The 22,854-nt window shown below is 38.5% G+C and overlaps 1 protein-coding gene across 5 annotated transcripts in view; it reads left to right on the plus strand.

Annotated features, from left to right (window-relative positions):
- HABP4 (hyaluronan binding protein 4) overlaps positions 1 to 22,854 on the plus strand; it is a 41,337-nt gene that overhangs the window by 9,834 nt on the left and 8,649 nt on the right. For all 5 annotated transcript variants that reach the window (XM_019423426.2, XM_019423428.2, XM_019423429.2 and 2 more), the window contains exons 3-5: positions 4,021 to 4,161; positions 4,398 to 4,466; positions 13,867 to 13,950. In XM_019423426.2, coding sequence (XP_019278971.1) covers positions 4,021 to 4,161; positions 4,398 to 4,466; positions 13,867 to 13,950 — 294 coding nt within the window. The remainder of the gene's footprint in view (positions 1 to 4,020; positions 4,162 to 4,397; positions 4,467 to 13,866; positions 13,951 to 22,854) is intronic.

A 22,854-nucleotide genomic window follows, 5' to 3' on the forward strand; every position in this document is an offset into this window, starting at 1 on the left:
AGTGAAAAATGGTGTCACCTTGCATTTCTGTGATACCTATACATATTTATTGGGCAGAATTATTGAATCTTGATAATCTTAACAGACTGTCTAATTCAGTCCTCCCAATTTATGGATGAGGAAACAAAAACCCGGAGTTTCAGTGATGGCTATTGTGGTCACAGCCAGCTCATGTGATTTTTATTCCACTAAAGCAGAACACATATTGTCACATCGAAGCGGTGTCATAAGTGGTGCTGGGAGTAACTGTCCATGTGGCTCAGGTGCAGAGATCAACCAGGACACTTCCAGATCACTGTTTTTAATGTATAAGGAATTTTTCTTTAGGCTCCAAATGATGAACCTAAGTGAATTCTTTGAACATAGGCTATTAGGAAATTAGCCTACCTCTGTCTGGATATATTTTGACTCTTTCTTTGGCTCTTCTTGAAGTTTAGTGCTGGTCATTCAAAGTCAGTTCCAGTTCTGAAAGAATCACTTACTCAGATGTTTAACTTTTTTTTCCTCCTCATATGGAAATAGTTGAGAAAAATTGGGGTAAAATATACGTAACATAATGTACCATTTTAGGGGCACCTGGGTGGCTCAATCAGTTAAGTGTCTGACTTCAGCTCAGGTCACGATCTCATGGTTCATGGATTCAAGCCCCACATTGGGCTCTGTGCTGACAGCTTAGAGCCTGGAGCCTGCTTTGGATTCTCTCTTTCTCTCTGCTCCTGCCCCACTCTCACCCTGTCTCTCTCTCAAAAATGAATAAACATTAAAAAATTTTTTTAATGTATCATTTTAACCACTTATAAATGTATGATAGTACGGTGGCATGAAGTACATTCACACTGTTGTGCAACCATCCCCATCATCCATCTTCAGAACATTTTTATCTTCCCCACCTGAAACTCTGTACCCATTAAACACTAATTCCCCATTCTCCCCTCCAAGAACATCATTCCCTTTATCTGTAAAACAGGTACTCATGCCTACTTAATTAGGATTGTTGTTGGAGAGTGGATTACAGGGATATAAAGCATGATGCTTGGCTGAAATGTTATTTTCCATCCTTTTCCTCGTGAGTACATAACAAATAAAGATTCCTAAGTGGATACAGGATTTCTCAATGCTCCCTTGCCTGAATAAAAAGAGAATATGTTTTATTGTTCTAATTTTTAGTATACGTGCTGCCAACACGAGCACAAAGAGGGTATATTTTATAAGCAAGAAGCAATTGAGAATATATATATTTAAAGTGTATTTGTGAGAGAGAGAGAGAGTGCACAAATGAGCAGGGCGGGGTGGGCAGAGAGAGAGAATCCCAAGCAGGCTCCAGGCTGTCAGCACAGAGCCCAACACGGAGCTCGAGCTCATGAACTATGAGATCATGACCTGAGCTGAAATCAAGAGTCAGACGCTTCACTGACTGAGCCACCCAGGTGTCCTGAGAATATGGGGATAAGGATGTGGGTAACCTGTGGAGTAAAGAAAAAAAAATGTTTTAGGGGCTCCTGGGTGACTCAGTTGGTTGAGTGTTGGACTTTTGGTTATGGCTCAGATCATGATCCCTGGGTCATGGGTTTGAGCCCTGCATTGGGCTCTGTGCTAAGCGTGGAGCCTGCTTAAGATTCTCTCTCTCTCTCTCTCTCTCTCTCTCTCTCTCTCACTCACTCTCTCTCTTTCCCCTCCCCACCCCTCTCCCCTGCTTATGCTCTCTCTCTAAAATAAAATTTTTTTTAAAAAACCACTAAAAAAAAAAAAAAAAAAAGAGGCTTAAGGGATTAAAATAAACCCCAGAACACACAGGGCTATTTTTAGGGTCGGTTTCAATCACTATTATATTTTAAATGCCTTTGTTGTTTTGTTGGTATCTGATCTAGATTTCATGTAAATTTAGACCCAATTTTGACTGTTGACATTATTTTCCATGTATGTTTTGGTGTTTCATTTCCTCTCAATATTTAGGTAGACTTTTTTTCTCTTATGACCCTGTCCAACTTCCTTGTTAAGAACTTATTGTTACATTTTTGTTATTGTTTTAGAACTCTGCTTTAGATATTTATTATAATGGGAATAGATTTTATAATAATCTCTGTTTTAGTCGGGAATGGGAGAGGTGGGAGGTAGAACACCCAACCTGGAGATTTTATTTAGGATGATGTTTCTTATAAGAGACTGGCATAAAGTTAATGATTGGTGCTTCTGTGTTTTTTTATCTTTTTGAGTAAGGATAATAGAGAGTTTTATATATTTTTACCCACCATCAGACAGTAGCTTTTTTTAAATAATTTTTTTATTATTATGTTTATTTATTTTGAGAAGAGAGACAGAGTGAGAGTGAGGGAGGGGCAAAAAGAGAGTGAGACACAGAATCCAAAGCAAGACTCTAGGCTCTGAGCTGTCAGCACAGAGCCCGACACGGGGCTCAAACCCATGAGTGTGAGATCATGACCTGAGTCGAAGTCAGGTGCTCAACCGACTGAGCCACCCAGGCGCCCCAGACAGTAGCTTTTTAATGTAACAATTTCAGCCATGACCATAGACTAGAACATACCTCTAGTTTTGGTGTTTGAGTCACTAATGCCACTAGAGTTCAGTAAGTAATTTGTTACAATTTTAAATATTCTTAAAGTCTTGACAAATTAAAAATATATAATCTGTCTTATTAAACTAAGGTTGTAATGGTGAAAAGATGTGGTCCTTGCTGCAGTAGCTTTGAGTCTAATGGAAGAAAGGCAAGTCCTCATAAAAAGTGATGGTGACCAGAGACATGGCTGAGAATGAGTATGAGGAGGAGTGTGTGGGTGGTTAGGCCTTGGTCCCAGTGGATGTGGCAGAGGAAGAAGGGAGTATAGAAGACATCTGGTTCTTGGCTTAGGTAGTTTGATGCTGTGAGTTAGGGACCATAGCGGGAGCCAAGGGGTCAGTGTTGGTCATGTATCTGCAGGGCCAGGGTGTGGACAGAGGGCATGTCCAGGAAGTAACTGGCTTTGTGGCCTGGAATCAGAGACCCCAGTGAGAGATGCAGGGTCACGTGAATGAGGGTCATGTAGCAATAGCATAGAGATGAGAACAGTGTGTGCCTGGGATGGGAAGTCAGGAATGCCGGCACCTGTGAGGACAAACGAGTATCCAGAAGAACGAGGGAGGCAGCTGTGTGGAGAGCATCAAGACTAGTTAAGTGAAAGAGGCAAGATACAGAATGTGTCCCTTGATGTGACTCTGGAGGTGCCTTCCTCTGAAAAATGGAATTGGGGGCCTAAGAAGCAAGGGGAGTGAGTATCTTGTGAATTTTGTACCATGTTTGAGTATGACCTATTACAAAAATAAGTGTTTAAGGACAAGGCAAGGAAAGAGAAGTCTGAGGAAAATTAGTGGTCAGTGGTGTCAAATGATGAATAGGGGTCAAATGACATAAAGACAAAAGTTGCTATTGGCTTTCACAACAAAAAGCTTCAGCTGTCCTTGGAGGTGTGTGTGGGGCAAGAGGAAGAGAATTGAGGTTGTTGCGGGTTAATACTTTTAGCCCCAAATGTCACTGACTGGTTGTGTGTTTGGGAGAGGGAGGTTTGGGAGGGGCATAATTTGAAGTTTCCTATTTCTCTTATACAAAACATTCCAAATTTAATTTAAATATTGAATATTAGAGCTGGAATAAACCTCCAGAGAAAGGGGTACCCCTCCACAGATTAGCAAGACCTGCCCAGGACCTGCTTCTCTGGTCTGGCTTCCTCACCTAGCAGCTGTATGACCTTGGGCAAGTTACCTACCTCCTTTGTGCCTCAGTTTCATTGTCTGTGGATAATAGTTGTATATTATACATCTGTTTATGAGAATTATATATGATGAAGTGCTCAGAACAATGCCTCAGTAGTATTGTTCAGTAAAAGTTAATTATTACTTTATTTTTCAAGCTACCATTCTTTCCAATATATTATAGCCATGATGTCCTCCTAGAATTTTTTTCTCAAAAAAGCCTTAGCCCTTCAATCCAGTTCACTGCTTTTTATTATTATACCCATCTCTTCCTAGACCCATTGACAGGTTTGATCGAGACAGACCACTGAGAGGCCGTGGAGGCCCAAGGGGGGCCATGCGAAGCCGAGGCAGAGGCGGCCCCGGGAACAGAGCTTTTGAGGGTTTTGACCAGAGAGGGAAACGAGATTTTGAGAGGTACGGTGGGAGTGAGAAAATGTAAGTTCCTCTGTAACTGCTGTTTTTGCCTTATGATCTTGGTAATACACGGTATGAATCTGTTTGTTGTGTGTTAATATGAATTGACTTGATATTAGTATGTGCTTATTCCTGAGGGAGCTGATCCTGGGACAGCTTTTCTGATCAACTTTTATGATTTGGAGATTGACTGCAGGCCTGCTTTCAGCTGAAGGGAATATTCTTTCTTTCTCTAGAGCAATCAGAACTGAAGACAACATGGGTGGCTGTGGAATTCGAACTTGGGGATCAGGCAAAGATACCAGGTATGGTGCAAATGTGTGCCTTTTGTGAACCTGCAATTAAGTGGAAATATCCAGATCTTTATTTTCCTTTTGTGAAAATTATGTCTTCTCTGCTATGCTTGCATTGTCTTTATACTTGTGTGCTGTTAGGTATAGATTGATTTTAGGCTTTGGTTTAGTGAGGTGACTTTTTAAAGTGGGTTTGCTATGTCGTAATTAGATTTGAAAATGACTTTTAAAGTGGTTTTAAAGTTCTTTTGTTTTAGCCAAACAAATTTGTGTATTTGCTGATGCCCCAGCGCATGATACTCTACATTTGCATAGGCCTCAGAATGCTTTTTAAATTTCTGGATATTCTATACTTTTATTTTTCTGTGACCTTCCCAAGTTCTTATATGCATTGCATCTTGATTTTATGAAATCATTTGCAGGTTGAAGCTCAATGACAAATTTCACCGAAGGTTCAAATCTGACATTTCTCTGAGGTTTCATGGTGTCTCAGATCTGTACCAGTTTTGCTGCTTAGAAGAAGTACTTGGTTCTGCTGTTTCAGTCATTTCATGGCTGTAGGGGCAGTGCCTTCCTGGTGTCTGCAAAGAATAAGCAAGAAGACTTGAGGGCAGTACAAGGCAAGGAATGGATCCCTCCCAGCACATGTTGTAGGAAAGACTTTCCACGATTTTGAAGCCTTGAGGGAATCCAGAATATAAGCTTTTTACATAAACTTACTTTTCTTTCCTTCTTTCTTTTTCTTTCTTTCTTTCTTTCTTTCTTTCTTTCTTTCTTTCTTCTTTTTTTTTAAACTTTATTTATTTTGAGAGAGAGAGCATGAGCAGGGAAGGGGCAGAGAGAGATGGGGAGAGAGAGAATCCAAGCAGGCTTCGCACTGTCAACACAGAGCCCAACGCAGGGCTTGAACTCACAAACCGTGAGATTATGACTTGAGCTGGAATCAAGAGTCAGATGCTTAACTGACTGAGCCACCCTGGCGCCCCCATAAACTCATTTTTCTGAAATTGTTCTTAAAGACAAACATACAAAACAATACTAAATATAATATTACATGTGCTACCCTTGCACATCTGTGTTGTCCTTGAAAGGAAAAGAAACTTGTTGAATGTTTCTCAGTATGGGGTTTCATAGGCTGTTAATAATGAATCTTTTAATTTTGTTTTATTTTACTTTGATATATATGTTAAAAAGTAAATACCTCTGAGTCATCTGATTTACCACCTTATCTAATGCTGCCACTCCATTTCAGTTGGCATTGGAACTTAAAATAATTTTGGCGTCAAGTGATTATGTACCCTAAGGGGTCAGCATTGGCCTTTTAACATGAAGAAGTAACCAGGAGCTGGGTGTGCTGCAGGTGATCTGGCATGTATGTCCTTGTGCTAAAATGACACATGTCATTTTGGATTGGTTTGTGAGTGACTAAGTCAAAGCTCTTAGGTGGTAATAATTTGTAATTTAAAGATTTTCATAGAATAAGACTTAAATTTCTTATTTAATAAGTGGAGATTTTGATTTTGATCATGAAAACAGTTCAGTACAGTGGAGTTATGGGCTGCTTTTGATTAATGAGAAAAGAGCAGAGGTGAGCCTACTGTAGCAAGGATGTTAATGGCTGGTGAAGCCAAACACTGCACGGTGTGTTAAAAGCTGGAGGGTTTTGCTATAGTTAGTATTCCTGTTTGAAGGCATTGGCAGTGCTAACTAAATTTATGAATGTTTTCAAAATGGTGCAATGAGCCATTTCCAATGTTAATGCTTCTCTTCAGCAGTTTGACAGTGAGTGCCTGAAAGTAAAGTTTTCTCCATCTGTGGTAATTACAAACATATAATATCTGATATTATTTCTTTGTTACCAATTGAAACACACACACGAAAGCAGTTTTCAGTAATGGTGCCTTCCAACTTTTATTTCAAAGAGCAAGATGGTTTTATTAACATTCAATTAAAATCTCTCTGCTGTCATAGATTTGGGTAATTCAAGTCTCATTGAATTTGAACTAGATAACAAAGCCTTCAGGTGTTCAATTCACTTTGTGGAATGTGCTTGTGCAAACAGGCATTTTCTGCATTCATATAACTAAAGTCAAAATATATACATCTGCCCTGGGGCTGTATCTTCTTCTGTAAATCTAACATTGGTGATTTACTTTCAACAAAATAACAAAATCTGCTAACATAAATTATTGCTAATTTTGAAACCTCACTGCTCTGTAGTTTTGGTCACATGGGTCTATAAGAGCCGTAAGCACATTAGTTTTATGTTTATTCATTAAATAATGTAGGTCAACACAGGGAGATGTGTGATTTCTCTTTTTTTTAATCAGCTGCTCAAGTTTAAGAATGCTGGTGTGGGGCGCCTGGGTGGCTCAGTCGGTTAAGCAGCCGACTTCGGCTCAGGTCATGATCTCGCAGTCCATGAGTTCAAGCCCCACGTCGGGCTCTGTGCTGACAGCTCAGAGCCTGGAGCCTGTTTCAGATTCTGTGTCTCCCTCTCTCTGACCCTCCCCCATTCATGCTTTGTGTCTCTCTGTCTCAAAAATAAATAAACGTTAAAAAAAAAAATTTTTTTTAACAAAAAAAAAAAAAAAGAATGCTGGTGTTTGTACATAGTCCCTTTTATGATTTTTAATTGTTGAAAACTATAAACTATCAATAAACCTATGGTTTTTATTCCCTTGGTTTATTATGTTGCCAAGGGAGTAAAGAGAAAGTTGGAATAATTTGTGCTGCTGCTGCTGGGTTTTGAGGCTCCTGGATGCCAGAAACTCCTGTGACCCTGCTGGAGTCAGGCTGATGAGCAGAAGCAGCCTTTGTGACAGGGCCTCCACCAAGCACAGTGCCAGCCACATCTTTCCACACATAGGGTGCATTTGATTTAGGACCTTTTTCAAAAATAAAGATTAATAATTATTTGGGGTGCCTGGCTGGCTCAGTCAGTAGAGCAGGCGACTGTTGATCTCAGGACTGTGAGTTCGACTCCCACATTGGGTGTAGAGATTATAGAAAAAATTAACTTAAAAAAATTATTCAAATTTTGTATAGAAAAACTCACTTTTAAGCTCATTACAATAGCTTTGCATTGAGAATAAAAAAATGTAGGGGTACCTGGGTGACTCAGTCAGTTAAGCATCCAACTTCAGCTCAGGTCATAATCTTATGGTCTGTAGGTTTGAGCCCTGCATCGGACTCAGTGCTGACAGCTCAGAGCCTGGAGCCTGCTTCGGATTCTGTGGTGTGTGTGTGTGTGTGTTTCTCTCTCCCCCTACCCCTCTCGCACTCTGTCTCTCTCTCCCTCAAAAGTAAGTAAACATTTTTTAAAAATGCAGAAAGTCAATTCTGTTATTACAGGTCAATTTATCTTTGCTTTTCAAAAAATAGCTTATGTTGGGGTGCCTGAGTGGCTCAGTCAGTTAAGTGTCCAGCTTCAACTCAGGTCATGATCTAACAGTTTATGGGTTCGAGCCCCGCATCAGGCTCTGTGCTGACAGCCTGGAGCCTGCTTTGGATTCTGTGTCTCCCTCTCTCTCTGCTCCTCCCCCGTTCACACTCTATTTTTTTGAAACTATTTTTCCCCTTCCCTTTTCCCATGGTCCTCCTTTAAGTTTCTCAAGTTCCACATGTGAGTGAAAACATATGATATTTGTCTTTCTTTAACGTTGTTACAAATGGCAGGATTTCATTCTTTCTCATTGCCAAGTAGTATCCCATTGTATATACAAACCACATCTTTGTCCATTCATCAGGTGATGGACATTTGGGCTCTTTCTGTAACGTGGCTATTGTTGAAGGTGCTGCTGTAAAGATTGGGGTACATGTGCCCCTATGAATCCGCACTCCTGTATACTTTGGATGAATTCCTAGTAGCGCTATTATTGGGTTGTAGGGTAGTTTGATTTTTAATTTTTTGAGGAACCTCCACACTGTTTTCCAGGGCGGCTGTACCAGTTTGCATTCCCACCAACAGTGTAAGAGGGTTCCCATTTCTCCACATCCTCACCAACATCTGTTGTTTCCTGAGTTGTTAATTTTAGCCACTCTGACTGGTGTGAGGTGGTATCTCAATGTGGTTTTGATCTCAGTGTGGTTTTGATTTGTATTTCCCTGATTTGTATATCCCTGAGTGATATTGAACATCTTTTCATGTGTCTGTTGGCCATCTTCTTTGGAAAAAGTGTCTATTCATGTCTTCTGCCCATTTCTTCACTGGATTATTTGTTTTTCAGGTGTGGAGTTTGGTTAGTTCTTTATAGATTTTAGATACTAGCCTTTTATTTGATATGTCATTGGCCAATATCTTTTCCCATTCTGTCAGTTGCCTTTTAGTTTTGTTGATTGTTTCCTTTGTGGTGCAGAATCTTTTTATCTTGATGAGGTCCCAATAGTTCATTTTGCTTTTAATTTCCTTCCTTTGGAGACATGTCAAGCAAGAAATTGCTGCAGCTGAGGTCAAAGAGGTTGTTGCCTATTTTCTCCTCTAGGGTTTTAATGGTTTCCTGTCTCACATTTAGGTCTTTCATCCATTTTGAGTTTATTTTTGTGTATGGTGTAAGTAAGTGGCCCAAGTTCATTCTTCTGCATGTTGCTGTCCAGTTCTCCCAGTACCATTTGCTAAAGAGACTGTCTTTTTTCCAGTGGGTACTCTTTCCTGTTTTGTCAAAGATTAGTTGGCCATACATTTGTAGGTCCAATTCAGGGTTCTCTATTCTATTCCATTGGTCTGTGTGTCTGTTCTTGTGCCAGTACCATACTGTCTTGATGATTACAACTTTGTAGTAGAGGCTAAACTCCAGGATTGTGACGCCTTGGTTTTTTTTTTTTTTTTTTCCAACATAACTTTGGCTATTCGAGGTCTTTTGTGGTTCCATACAAATTTTAGGATTGTTTGTTCTAACTTTGAGAAGAATGCTGGTGCAATTTTGATTGAGATTGCATTGAATGTGTAGATTGCTTTGGGAAGTTTATATGTCTTAATTCCCTTTACCTATTTTGCCCATTCTCCTCCACCCCCATGCTCCTCTGGGAACTGCCAATGTTCTCTGTATTTGAGTCTTTTTTTTCTTCATTTGTTTTGTTATTTAAATTCCACATGTGAGTGAAATCATAGGATATTTATCTTTCTCTGACTTATTTCACTTAACATAAATACCTTTGGGTCCATCCGTGTTGTTGCGAATGGCAAGACTTTATTCTTTTTTATGGCTGAGTAATATTCCATTGTATGTATATAATACAATTTTATCCATTCATCTGTCAATGGGCAATTAGGTTTCTTCCATACTTTGGCTATTATAAATAATGCTTAATTATAAAAGGGGTGCATATATCTTTTAAAATTCGTCTTTTCATTTGGGGCAGGGGGAATAAATACCCGGAGGGGTCATTACTGGATCGTATGGTAATTCTGTTTTGTTTGAGGAACCTCCATGCTATTTTCCATAGTGGTTGTACCAATTTACATACCCAATGGCAGTACACAAGGATTCCCTTTTCTCCACATCCTCACCAACACTTGTTACTTCTTGTCTTTTTGATATTAGCTATTCTGATTGGTGTAAGGGTATATATATCATTGTGGTTTTGATTTTTGCATTTCCCTGATGAGGAGTGGTGTTGAGCATCTTTTCATATGTATGTTGACCATATGTCTAGTCAAGTCCTCTGCCTATTTTTTAATCGGACTCTTAGTTTTTTTGGTGTTGAGTTCTAGGAGTTCTTTATATATTTTGGATATTGATCCCTTTTTCAATATATCATTTTCAAAAATCTTCTCCCATTCAACAGATTGCCTTTTCATTTTTTTCATGGTTTCTTCCACTGTGCAAAAGCTTTTTATTTAGTTTGATGTAGTCCCAGTAGCCTATTTTTGCTTTTGTTTCCCTTGGCTGAGGAGACAGATACAGAAAAATATTGCTAAACAGATGTCTAAGAGTATACTGCCTATGATTGGGGGTTTCTTGTTGGGGTGGGGGTATTTTATGGTTTCAGTTTTTACATTTAGGTCTTTAATCCATTTTGAGTTTATTTTTGTGTGTGGTGTAAGAAAGTGGTCCAGTTTCATTCTTTTGCATGTAGCTGTTTAGGTTTCCCCAACACCACTTATTGAAGAAGTTGTCTTTTCACCACTGTGTATTATTGCCTCCTTTGTCATAGATTAATTGACCATATAAGCATGGGATTAACTCTGTGCTCTCTTCTGTTACATTGATCTATGGTCTTTATTTTTATGCCAGTCCACTACTGTTTTGTTAATAGAGCTTTGTAGTATAGTTTTAAATCTGGGATTGTAATATATTCAGCTTTATTGTTCTTTCTCAAGAGAGCTTTGGCTATTTGGGGTCTTTTGTGGTTCCATACAAATTTTAGGATTGCTTGTTTCTAGTTCTGTGAAAAATACCATTGGCATTTTGATGAGGATTGCATTGAATCTAAGATTACTTTGAGTAGTGTGGACATTTTAACAATATTAATTCTTCCAACCCATGAATATAGAATATCTTCTCATTTATTTGTGTTGTCTTCAATTTCTTTTACCAATGTCCTATAGTTTTCAAAGTAGAGGTCTTTTAACTCCTTGGTTCAGTTTATTCATAGGCATGCTATTCTCTTTAATGTAATTGTAAATGGCGTTGTTTTTGTAATGTCTCTGCTGGTTCGTTATTAATGTATAGAAATGCAACAGATTTCTGTAGATTAATTTTGTATCCTGCAATTTTACTGAAATCATTTATTAGTTCTAATAGTTTTCTGGTGAGTTATTTACTGTTTTCTATGTATAGTATCATGTCATCTGCAAATAGTGACAGTTTTACTTCTTACCTATTTAGATCCCTTTACTTCTTTTTTTTTTTTTTTTTGGTCTGATTGGTGTGGCTAGGACTTTCAGTACTATGTTGAATAAAAGTGATAGAATGGACATCCTTGTTTTGTTCCTGATTTTAGAGGAAACACTTTTAGCTTTTCACCATTGAGTATGATGTTAGCTGTGAGTTTTCATATATGGCCTTTATTATATTGAGGTGTGTTCCCTCTATACCCACTTTGTTGAGAGTTTTTATCATGAATGGATGTTGAATTTTGTCAAATGCTTTTTCAGCATCTATTGAGATGATCATATCATTTTCATCCTTCATTTTGTTAATATAGTATATCACATTGATTGATTTGCAGGTATTGAATCATCCTTGCATCCCTGGAATAAGTCCAATGTGATTATGGTGAATGATCCTTTTAATGTGTTGTTGAATGCTGTTTGCTAATAATATTTTGTTAAGGAGTTTTACATGAATGTTCATCAGGGATATTGGTCTGTAATTCTTTCTGTATTGTTTTTGTTTTGAGTTTGGTGTGAGGGTAATGCTGGCCTCATAGAATTAATTTGGAAATACTTCTTCCTCTTCCATTTTTTGGGATATGAGAAGAGTATGTATTAACTCTTCTTTAAATATGTGATAGAATTTACCTGTGAAACCATCTACTCCTGGAGTTTTTTTGATTACTAACTCAATTTTGATATTAGTAATTGGCCAATTACAGATTTTTTTTTCCTGATTCAGTCTTAGAAGATTGTATGTTTCTAGGAATTTACCCATTTCTTCTAGTTGTCCAATTTTTTGGTGTATAAGAATCTAATGATTCTTTGTATTTCTGTGATGTCAGTTGTAAATTCTCTTTCATTTGTGATTTTATTTGTTTGAGTCCTCTTTTTTTTTTTTTTTCCTTGATGAATCTGGCTAAAAGTTTATTTAATTAGTCTTTTCAGAGAATTAGCTCTTAGTTTTGTGGATCTTTTCATTATGTTTTTAGGCTCTATTTCATTTATTTCTTCTCTGATCTTATTTCTTTTCTTCTACTCATGTTGGGCTTTGTTCCTCTTTTTCTAGTTCCTTTAGGTGTAGGGTTAGATTGTTTGAGATTTTTCTTATTTTTTGAGGTAGGCCTGGATCACTATAAACTTCCCTTTGAGAGCTGCTTTTGCTGTGTCCCAAAGATTTTGGACCATGGTGTTTTCATTTCATTTGTGTCAAGGTATTTTTGATATCCTCTTTGATTTCTTCATTGACCCATTGGTTTTTTAGTAGCATGTCGCTTAGCATCCACATGTTTGTGTTTTTCCAGTTTTATTCTTGTAATTGACTTCTGGCTTTATAGTGTTGTGATCAGAAAAGATTCCTGATACGATTTCAGTCTTTTAAATTTATTAGGATGCGTTTTGTGGCCTACCATGTGATTTATCCTCGAGAATGTTCCATGCATACTTGAAAAGAATATGTATTCTGCTGTTTGGAGATGGTTTGTTTTATGTCTGTTAAGTCCATCTGGTCTAATGTGTCTTTCAAAGCTACTGATTGATTTTCTGTCTGGATGATTTGTCCATTAATGTAAGTGGGATGTTAAAGTGTTGTACTATTATTGTATCACTGTTGATTTCTCCCTTTATGTCTGTTTAATGTTGCTTTTTGTTCAGGTGCTCCTGTGGCAAGTGCAGAGATATTTACAATTGTTACATTCTCTTCTTAGATCGATCTTTTTATCATTATGTAATCCCCTTTGTCTCTTGTTATGGTTTTTGTTTAAAGTCTATTTTGTCTGATATAAATATTGCCACCCCAGCTTTTTTTTTTTTTTTTTTTTTTTGCTTCTATTTGCATGGTAAATGTTTTTTCCGTCTCTTCACTTTGTCCGTGTGTGTCTTTAGGTGTGAGTGAGTCTCCTGTAGGCAGCATAGAGATGGGTCTTATCCATTCAGTCACCCTGTGTCTTTTATTGGAGCATTTAATCCATTTACATTTAAAGTAATTATTGATAGGCATGTATTACTATCATTTTGTTAATCATTTTCTGGTTGTTTTTCATTTCTGTTCCTTTCTTCTTTTCTTTCTTCCCTTGTGATTTGATGACTTTCTTAATGTTATGTTTAGATTCCGTTCTCTTTATTTTTTGTGTCTGTTGTAGGCTTTTGGTTTGTGGGTACTGTGAGGTTCATATATAACATCCTGTGTATTTAGCAGTCTGTGTTAAATTGATGGTCACTGAAGTTTGAACACATTTTAAAAGCACAGGCTGAGAAATTTTATGGCCCCTTTTAATATTTGGAATTTCCTAGGACAGTAAGCATCTTAAATAATTGTTCTGGTCTTTTATAATCTGTTTTAACTTTAGGCCATTCATAGAAAGTTCTATTTCTAAAAGTACTTTTAACATTTTTAAAAATAATTTCAATGGATTAGCAATTTATAACATTTTGTCATTTTTATTTTGATGTGGGTTACCTATATGTGTATGTAATTTTTTGAATGAGATTTACTTAAGAAAAAGGACATTGGAATTTTTTTTTTCTATCTTGAATATATAAAAGCATTGATGTGAACATATTTGTGTGACTAGAGCAATTCTCACTGCTTTTCAGTGACGTGGAGCAGACTGCACCAATGGAAGAGACCACAGCGGTGGAAGAGTCCCCGGGCCCCCTGGAGGAGGAATCTCCAGCCAAGTGGGTGTTTTACTCATTTTTCCCATGAGTTGGTGTTGGCCTTGTTCTTAACGATTTCTAAGAGCGCTTCACAGAACAAGGAGCTCAGCCTTTTGTTATATCACAGAAGGTTGACCTTAATGTATTAGTGAATAATCAAACTAATTAATAATTCAAATAATCTAATGAATGATTATTAATGATAATTAATGAGTTAAATTTAAGTATCCCATCCAGTGCCCACAACCTCTTTTCCATCGGCGTCCTGTACTGCATTATTCTCCCTCTTATCAGTACCCTCGTCTCTCGTTCCTTTATTCTCTCTGTGTCCATCCTCCCTCTTTTCTTCATGGAGCTTAGGTCCCTGGTCCACTTCTAGTGTCCTTGCCCAGTCCTTAACCTCCTTTGCCTCTGGATCTTCTGTTGTGCCTTGCAGGCAAAACCTGCCTCCTGGATGACCACTGGCTGGCTGCCCTCTCTCTGCCTGCACTGGCCAGCTGAGCACTGCCAACAGCAGAGCCGACAGGAACCCCTGTAAATTGTTCATCACCTGCATTCTGAAATAAGCCCTTAACACTGCCCATCAGTCCCCTTTTCTGGGGCTCATTCTTTCTCCCACCCTCTACAATGACCAATTCCATCCTTCTTGTATCCTCTAAGCCCTGACACTGTCCCCACTTTACTCTTCCCCCACCCTTCCCATACCTGCACCTCCTCTTTTACTTTCTCGACATAACTTTGCCTCCTATGTCACACAGAAATTGAGAGCCACCAGCTGGGAAGTTTATCATCTTCCCGCTCTTAAAGGTACAAACCCACCTGTGCCTGCATACCTCCTAGCCTCCTTCCCTCATGGTAAGAAAGAGGCACCATCTCTCCTGCCACTTCTTCAGGCTTTGAATCCTGTCTCCTGCTGACTGCATGGAAACCTCACACCGTCAGTCAGCTCCTTCCTCATGAGTCTGCTTACCTTCCTCCCAACTCAGGTCTTCATCAACAGTTTAAACGTGCTCAGTGTCTCCTATTTTAAGTCTTCTACTCTTGCCCCACATTCTCATTTAGCTGCCTTTTTTCAGGGTTGTGTGTACTCTTCCTTCACTTCCTCCCTCTCACTTATGCCTCACTTCACTCCAGATCTGGCTCTGTCCCCATTGCCCTTTGGAAACAGTCACCACATGTCTCCACACCTAATAGATGTTTCGTCTGCATCTTTCTTGACCTGTCAGAGCATTTGACTTTATTGATTTCTTCTTAAGCTCTCTTTCCCTGATTTCTGTGATGTCTGCACTCTTCTGGTTTTCCCACTGCTTCTCAGCTTCTCCTCTACAGACTCATCCTTGTTTTTCTGGTCTTTTAAAATGTCAAGTTCTTTATGGCTCTGCCTTAGGCCCTCTTCTCTTTAGTGTCTTTTATAAGATCTCCCGTACCCCTGCAGCTCGGGTCATCATTCATGTATCAACTCCAGAATGTATACCTCTGGCTCTCACCTTCCACCTGGGCTCCAGGTGTGTGTTTCTAGCTGCTTGCTCTGGATATCTCCCCATGGATATTTCAGATCTCCCACTCCGCGTGTCCAGGAGAAGTCTGTCTTCATTACGTATTTCCATCTTGTGGAGCAGCCCATCACCATCCATCCAGCTGCACAAACCAGAAACCTAGGAGTCATCCTTGAGACTTCCTTCCTCTTGACCCCCTCCCTTCCCGAAATTCAGTCTGGCACCCTGCCCTGGTGATTGTACCTTCTCTTCTCCTCTCTGCTCATCACCATCATCTCATCCAACCTGTCACCACAACTCCTTATGGGCTCCCTGCTTTCTCATCTGGGACAAGCCCATTTCTGCACCACAGTGGCTTTCACACTAACATTCTGATTGTCATGCACCCACCCCTCATGCAAGACCCCCCGTGGCTTGCTGTTCTCTTCCTATCCCTTGACCTGACCTGCAGGGTCCTGCGTGGTCTATACCCTGCAGAGCTCTCAAGTGCAGCCATTCGTGTACCTTCTCTGGGTTTATCATGTTGCCCTTATGTCATGTTCTCAAGGACCTTTCCCCTACCCCTGTCCTATACATGCCAAAGCGTTTCAGCAAGTGCTGTTGCCTTTCCCCCCACCCCATACCTCTCCAAATTCCCTTCCCCCTTCACTGATTTAACTCTTCTCATCCTTCAGCTGCCAAGAAGCAAGGTGTCTAGTGGTTAAGAGCACAGACCCCAAGCCAGAGTGTGGGTTCAAATCTCAGCTCTGTCACTCATTAGTTTGGGCAAGTTATTTATTCTGTCTGTTCCAGTTTTCTTCACATGTAAAATGGGAATAATAATAGTACCTACATCATAAGGTTGTTATAAGGATTGTGTGTGTGTGTGTGTGTGTGTGTGTGTGTGTGTGTGTGTGTCTGTCAGTCACAGAGTGGGGCCTGGCATGTAGTTAATGCTATATAAGTATCTGCTATTATTATTGCAAAAGTAAAATGCTGCAATGATTGATAATTATGAAAGCTGTTAATTTACTGTTCAAAACAACCAAGAAGTGTATTCAAGTAAAGAGAGAAATTAACAATATGAATATTTAGACAGTGATTTAACTAAGGAAGTAGATTAACAGTTTACATAAATGTTGAAAAAGTGAGTTAAACTAGATCCCTTCAGGAAAAATGGTATCTTTTTTGAGCCAATAAACCATTTATACAAATTCAGGTTATGTAAGGCAGAATAATAAATTATAGCATAACTCTGTGGAATTGATTGAGATACCCTTGCTTTCCTAATATTAAATAGACAAAATAGTTCTCTCAGTCAGTTACTCTGAAAGACAGAATTCTAAATGGTTTGATGGCGGTCTCGTGTCTGCACGAGAGCCCAGCCCGCTTTCTCCCCTCCCCTGCCTGCAGTAGGCAGTGAGCATCTAGTTAGGTCTGCAGGAGCTGCGCGGCCGAGCAGCCACACTAGCAGACCAGTGGCCGACCGCGCTGCGACATTCTTGTCTCCGCACTGCCCCGTCACACTTTAAAGTTATCACTAAAATTCCTAGTAGTGCAGTTACAGGTTTATGATAATTTCAGAATTAGGTTTGTATTTGAGAAGTACATTCGATGATGGTGATGCTGTCTGATCTCAGCTTTTTCTCACGTTGATCTAACGCTCAGACTTTGGACCCCGAGCCAAAATGTATATTCAATGCGCCGCTCAGTTTAGAACTTCCTGATAGATTAATTTAATATACCCTCACTTACATTCAAACGTACACCCCAAAGAAGATATATTTTCCTCAGATTGGACACGTTTTGTTGACAATTATATGTGCTGTGCCCTTCCTTCCTTCCCTCCTTCCCCCTTTCATCATAGAAGTATTGCATGTTCCTTAATCACATGGTGTCCTCGTGTCTGAAGATGCTTGTGACAACTTCTCGGGAGTATTTTGTTACAAGACTATAAGAATAAATCTAACATTTATAGAGCATTTGTTGTGTGCCAGGAACTCGAAATGCTTCCATGTCTTAACTCCTCAATCCTTTGCTGCCCTTTAGTGAAGGAGGAGATACTGTTACTATCCTCATATGGAGATACGGAGGTTAAAGGGCTTGCTAAGAAGTGGCAACTAGATGTGGGACCGACATTCATGCTCTTTCCTGTAGTGAATGGTAGGAACGGTTGAAAGTGCCACGAACGCTTTGAAGTTTGCTCCAAAGAACTGAACAGGGGAGAAGCTGCTGGTTCTGTGAGCAGAGGAGGGGGCTGCTGGGGTTGCTGAGGACTTTCCTATTCAGTAACATGGAATGACATTCCCTTCCTTCCTTAAAAATAAAAAAGCCATTATGAAAAGAGTGTTAAAGAAGCATCATTACAAAATACCTGCAGTGAAATATTTTTCATTGTAATTCATTTCCAAGTATTTTTGCTTAGTGAAGATTGTCCTGTGTTGAATTTTCTTAAAGCTGGAAAACACCTCTTTAAAATTTATATGGCAAATTTCTGAGGAGCTCAAAGTTTAGCATGAAATTCACTTCAATTTCAGTACTTGGGAAGGAAGGAAGAGGTGTTACTTACACGTCAGTTTAAATCCACTTGCCCTGGTTAAGTATTTAGTTCATAAAATGTTATTTCTAGAACCCACTTTTTTTGGTTCCCTGCACCCTTTCATATATTGAGGTGAAAGATATTGCCTGAATGGATATTTGGACGTTTGGTGTTACATATGTTTTCTGTGCCCACATCTTGACTCTCTTCCGTCTCCGTGCATTTCTCTGTCCTCTTATTCCCTCAAGGTGGTGGAGTCTGGGCTTTGGAGATGGAATGTATAGGTATGCAACATGGCTCTTTTGTTTGTGAGCTATATGACTCTGCCTCAGTTTCCTTACCTATAAAATGGAGCTATTAATTGGAGCTAACTTGTGGGATTAATTGTCACGACCAAATTAACGTAAAGTCCTTTGAATAGCATTTGGCACCTAGGAAGCACTCAGTAAATGTTACCATTATTGCCCCATTTATGTTTTAAATAAAGTAACAGTTTGTTAAAACAGTTCTATTTCTCCTATAATTTCACCCATATAGAAACAAATGTATAACTATCAAATTTGCATATAGCATTATTCACATTACAAGTCATAGATTAGACCATCTTATATCTATAAGCAGCTTTGATGGAAAATCATCTCCCAAGATTTTTGGTAATAGACCAAGAACTGTGAAGGACTTTGAATTAGTCAAAATGGGGGGGGGGGGTGCTGTTAAATTTGGAGGATGTAAATAGCAATTACAATGCTTTTATAACTGTTAGAAATATAACTGCTTTCATCCCTCCTGGAACTGAGGGATTAATTATACATCTCTTCCTGTTGAAAATCCAGTCTTTGGTAAAACTGCCAGTAAAAACTGCATTTAGTGCCAATTCAAATAGGATGGAAATGGGATCTGCCTCACAGAACTTTCATAGAATGTGTTTTTTGTAATAATCTGTAGTGAATAGAGAATAAGGTTAAGGAGTCTGTCCTTGGTGATTTTGTACTGCTCCCAACACGGCTTGTTGCAATGACAAATGGCAGAGGAGAATGTACAGGGGGCATCTGTATGTATACTTGTGAATGGAGTGCCCCAGAGTGAACAGGGTCAGGTGATCATTTTCAAGGAGGGAATCACTTGCAGCAAATGCTCTTTTCTGAGCTCTCCACTGTTTGCTTCACTTTGGGTGTGTCTATGTATCAACTTAAAGACTATATTTCTTTTTTTTTTTTTTATAATTTTTTAAAATATTTTTTTAATGTTTTATTTATTTTTGAGAGAGAGAGAGAGAGGCAGAGTACAAGCAGGGGAGGGGCGGAGAGAGAGAGGGAGACACCGAATCCCAAGAAGGCTCTAGGCTCTGAGCTGTCAACACAGAGCCTGACATGGGGCTCAAACTCATGAACCGCGAGATCATGACCTGAGCTGAAGTCGAATGCTCAACCGACTGAGCCACTCAGGCACCCCCAAAATGTTTATTTTTGAGAGAGAGAGAGAATGAACACAATTGGGGGAGGGGAAGAGAGAGAGGGAGACACAGAATCCAGAGCAGGCTCCAGGCTCTGAGGTGTTAGCATAGCCAGAAACAGGGCTCAAACCCACCAACCATGAGATCATGACCTGAGCCAAAGTCAGATACTTAACCAACTGAGCCACCCAGGCACCCCAAGACTACATTTCTTATATGCCTTATCCTTTTTTGTTCTAGCCCTTTCATGTTTATATATGATGTTCTTTAAGATAAGCGAACAGAAAAAGTACTTCTTTTGTGGTCTTAACAAAAGATGTGTTCTTACTGAACTTTTTGGAATTTATTAACTTCTTTAGTTCATCCTAGTTATGAAAGAATCCTCAAATTTACAGCATCAGTTCTAGAAATCATAACTAGATTATAGTCTATAATCAGAATAGCCTCCTAGAAATCAGCTCTGATTATTTCCTAATTCTGTCACAAGTAGCCTAAAGAACCTTTATGAACCCTTAATATTTATTTTCAGCTCTGTATTAGAAGATTATATCACTGAAAGATGTATATAAAATAATAGTATAATGAACCTCTAAGTTATTCAACTTAAAATTTTATCAAATCATGACCATTCTTGTTTCATGTATGTCTCTACCCACTTCCTCTTCTGTCAGGATATCATATTCATTCATAAATGTTTCACGAAGTTATATCTAAAGGTCTGCTCTTTTTAACTGGAGTAGTGTTATCCCATCTAAAGTTTTTAACAATTCCTTAAATATCTGGGCAGTTTGTCAGTTTCCCTGACAACTTTTTAAAACAACTTACTTGTTTGAATTAATATTGAAATATACATCTCAATTGGCATATCTCATTTTTTTTAAACAGTACTGAGAGTTCACATCCAACGAGTGACATATATTTAGTATGTACAGTTTTACAAGCTTTGACAACCATATATACTTGTAAAACCATTACCACAATCAAAATAATGAGCATATTCATCAACCCAAAAAGTTTCCTTTTATCCTTTTGTAATCCCTCCCTCCTGCCCCTTTCCCCCAGGCAGCCAGTGATCTACTTTTCGTCACTAAAGATTAGTTTGCAATTGCTACAGTTTTATATAAATGCAATCACACATCATATATTCTTTTCTTGTCTTGTGTTCTTTCACTGAGCATACTTCTTTTGAGATGCATCCATGTTGCTGCATGTATCAATATTTCGTTCCTTTTTATTGTCAAGCAGTATTCCACTGTACAGATAGACTGCAGTTTCTTCATCTGTCTACCTGATGGTCATTTGGGTTGTTTCCAGTTCTTGCTATTACAAATAAAATTGCTGTGGACATTTTTGTGTAGTCTTGGTGGAGTATACATTTTCACGTCTCCTGTGTAAATGCCTAGGGGTGGAATGGTTGGACTATATGGCAGGTGTATGTATAACTTTTTAAAGAAACTGCCAGGCTCTTTTCTGAAGTGGTTTTTCCAGCTTTTACAATGTTTAGCCATTATGATAGGTTTATATCTCATTGTGGTTTTAATTTACATTTCCCTATTGACTAATGACATTAAGCACTTTTTCACAGGTTATTTCCCATCTGTATATCTTTATTAAAATAAAGAGTGTTGAAATTGCCCATTTTCTAACTATTTCTTATTACTGTGTTTTGAGAGTTCTTCATATATTCTGGATTCAAGCCCTTTATCAGATATATGATTTTCCAGTATTTTCTTCCAATCTGTAGCCTTCTTTTCTTTCTCTTGACAGTGTCTTTTGAAAAGCAGAAGTTTTAAATTTTGATTAAATCCACTTTATCAATTTTTTTTTCTTTTATTGATCTTGCTTTTGGTCTCAAATGTAAGAAATCTTTGCTCAGTTTAGTACCACAAAGGTTTTCTCCTATAAGTTTAATGATTTGGGCTTTTGTATTTAGGTCTGTGATCCATTTGAGTTGATTTTTGTATACAGTGTGAGGTGTGGATCAAAGTTCCCTTTTTTTTCATTTTGGTATATGTATATCCAGTTATTCCAGCACATGAAATACCATTGTTAAAATGTGCAGGCCTATTTCTGTACTTTATATTTTGTTCCATTGGTCTGTTTATATTACACTAATATTACACTATCTTGATTATTCTTAAGTCACTGTTAATCTACATGTTCTCTCTTTCCCTTGTAATTTATTTGTCTAAGAAACTGGGTCATATGTCCACAAAATGTTTCCCAGAGTCAGAATTTTACTCAGTGCCTCCCTGCAGGCAATGGTATGCTGGTAAATACTCAACATCTGGCTCTCTAGAATGAAAAAGCCTGGATCTGTTGGCACTTGCTGGTTTTTGTGGTGTAAATATTTCCACCATGGCTGATTTAAAACTACCACTGTGTCATACTGAACGCAGAGTTGGGAAGAGATAAACAATAGTACGCTATTATGTAACATTTTCACTATGCACATACATTAGGTATAATAAACCCCAAGAGCGTGGATAAAGGTACAATATAGTGGAATAATTAGGGAATAATGAATTGTGATTATTACCTTTAGTATAGCTAATTATAATTTATATAATTTAATTTTTAATAATAATCTAATAATAATTAAATAATAATTTGATTTAATAATAATAATAATAACTGGCCGTGAGCCAGTTCGAACTGGTGCAAGTTAATTCCAATGTGACACTTTTGTAGAGTAGTTGAACATGTTCTCTGTCCCCTGTTTGGGGCACCTGGGTGGCTCAGTTGGTTAAGCGTCCAACTCTTGATTTTGGCTCAGGTCATGATCTCACGGTTTGTGGGATTGAGCCCCACATTGGGCTCTACACTGACATTACATAGCCTGCTTGGGTTTTGCTCTCCCCATCTCCCTCTGCCCCTCCCCTGCTCACACTTACTCACTTTCTCTCTCAAAATAAATTTAAAAATAAAGAAAAAGAGTTGGATGCTTAACGGACTAAGCCACCCAGGCACCCCACTGGCTTGATATTTTAAAGTCCCTTTACAAATATGCCTGTTTTGAATGGTCTGTGTTTAAGTTTCTCTCCTGATTTCACTAATAGTTTTCATATCATTAACCTATAATGTAGGACAAGTTACATTAGCCCTTCTGTGAAGGTATTAGATTTGATTCCCTTCCCACTCACCACCTAATTATTTTTTCTTGTAAACTTTATTGAGCTATAATTCCCATACTGCAAAATTCAGCCATTTAAACTGTACAATTCAGTGGTTTGGGGTATGTTACATAACACATATAACATAAAAATCACCATTTTAAGCATTTTCAAGTGTGCAGTTTAGTGGCATTAATTACATTCACATTGTGTGCAACCATTACCACCATCCATGTCCAGAACATTTCATCATCACAAACAGAAACTCCATGAAATAGTAAATCCCCACTTCTCCCTCCCCTTAACCCCTGGTAACCTCTATTTTTATCTCTATGAATTTGCCTA

The sequence above is a fragment of the Panthera pardus genome, unplaced genomic scaffold (assembly GCF_024362965.1).
Source record: "Panthera pardus isolate Hobbes unplaced genomic scaffold, ASM2436296v1 HiC_scaffold_20, whole genome shotgun sequence".
NCBI classification, from domain to species: domain Eukaryota; kingdom Metazoa; phylum Chordata; class Mammalia; order Carnivora; family Felidae; genus Panthera; species Panthera pardus.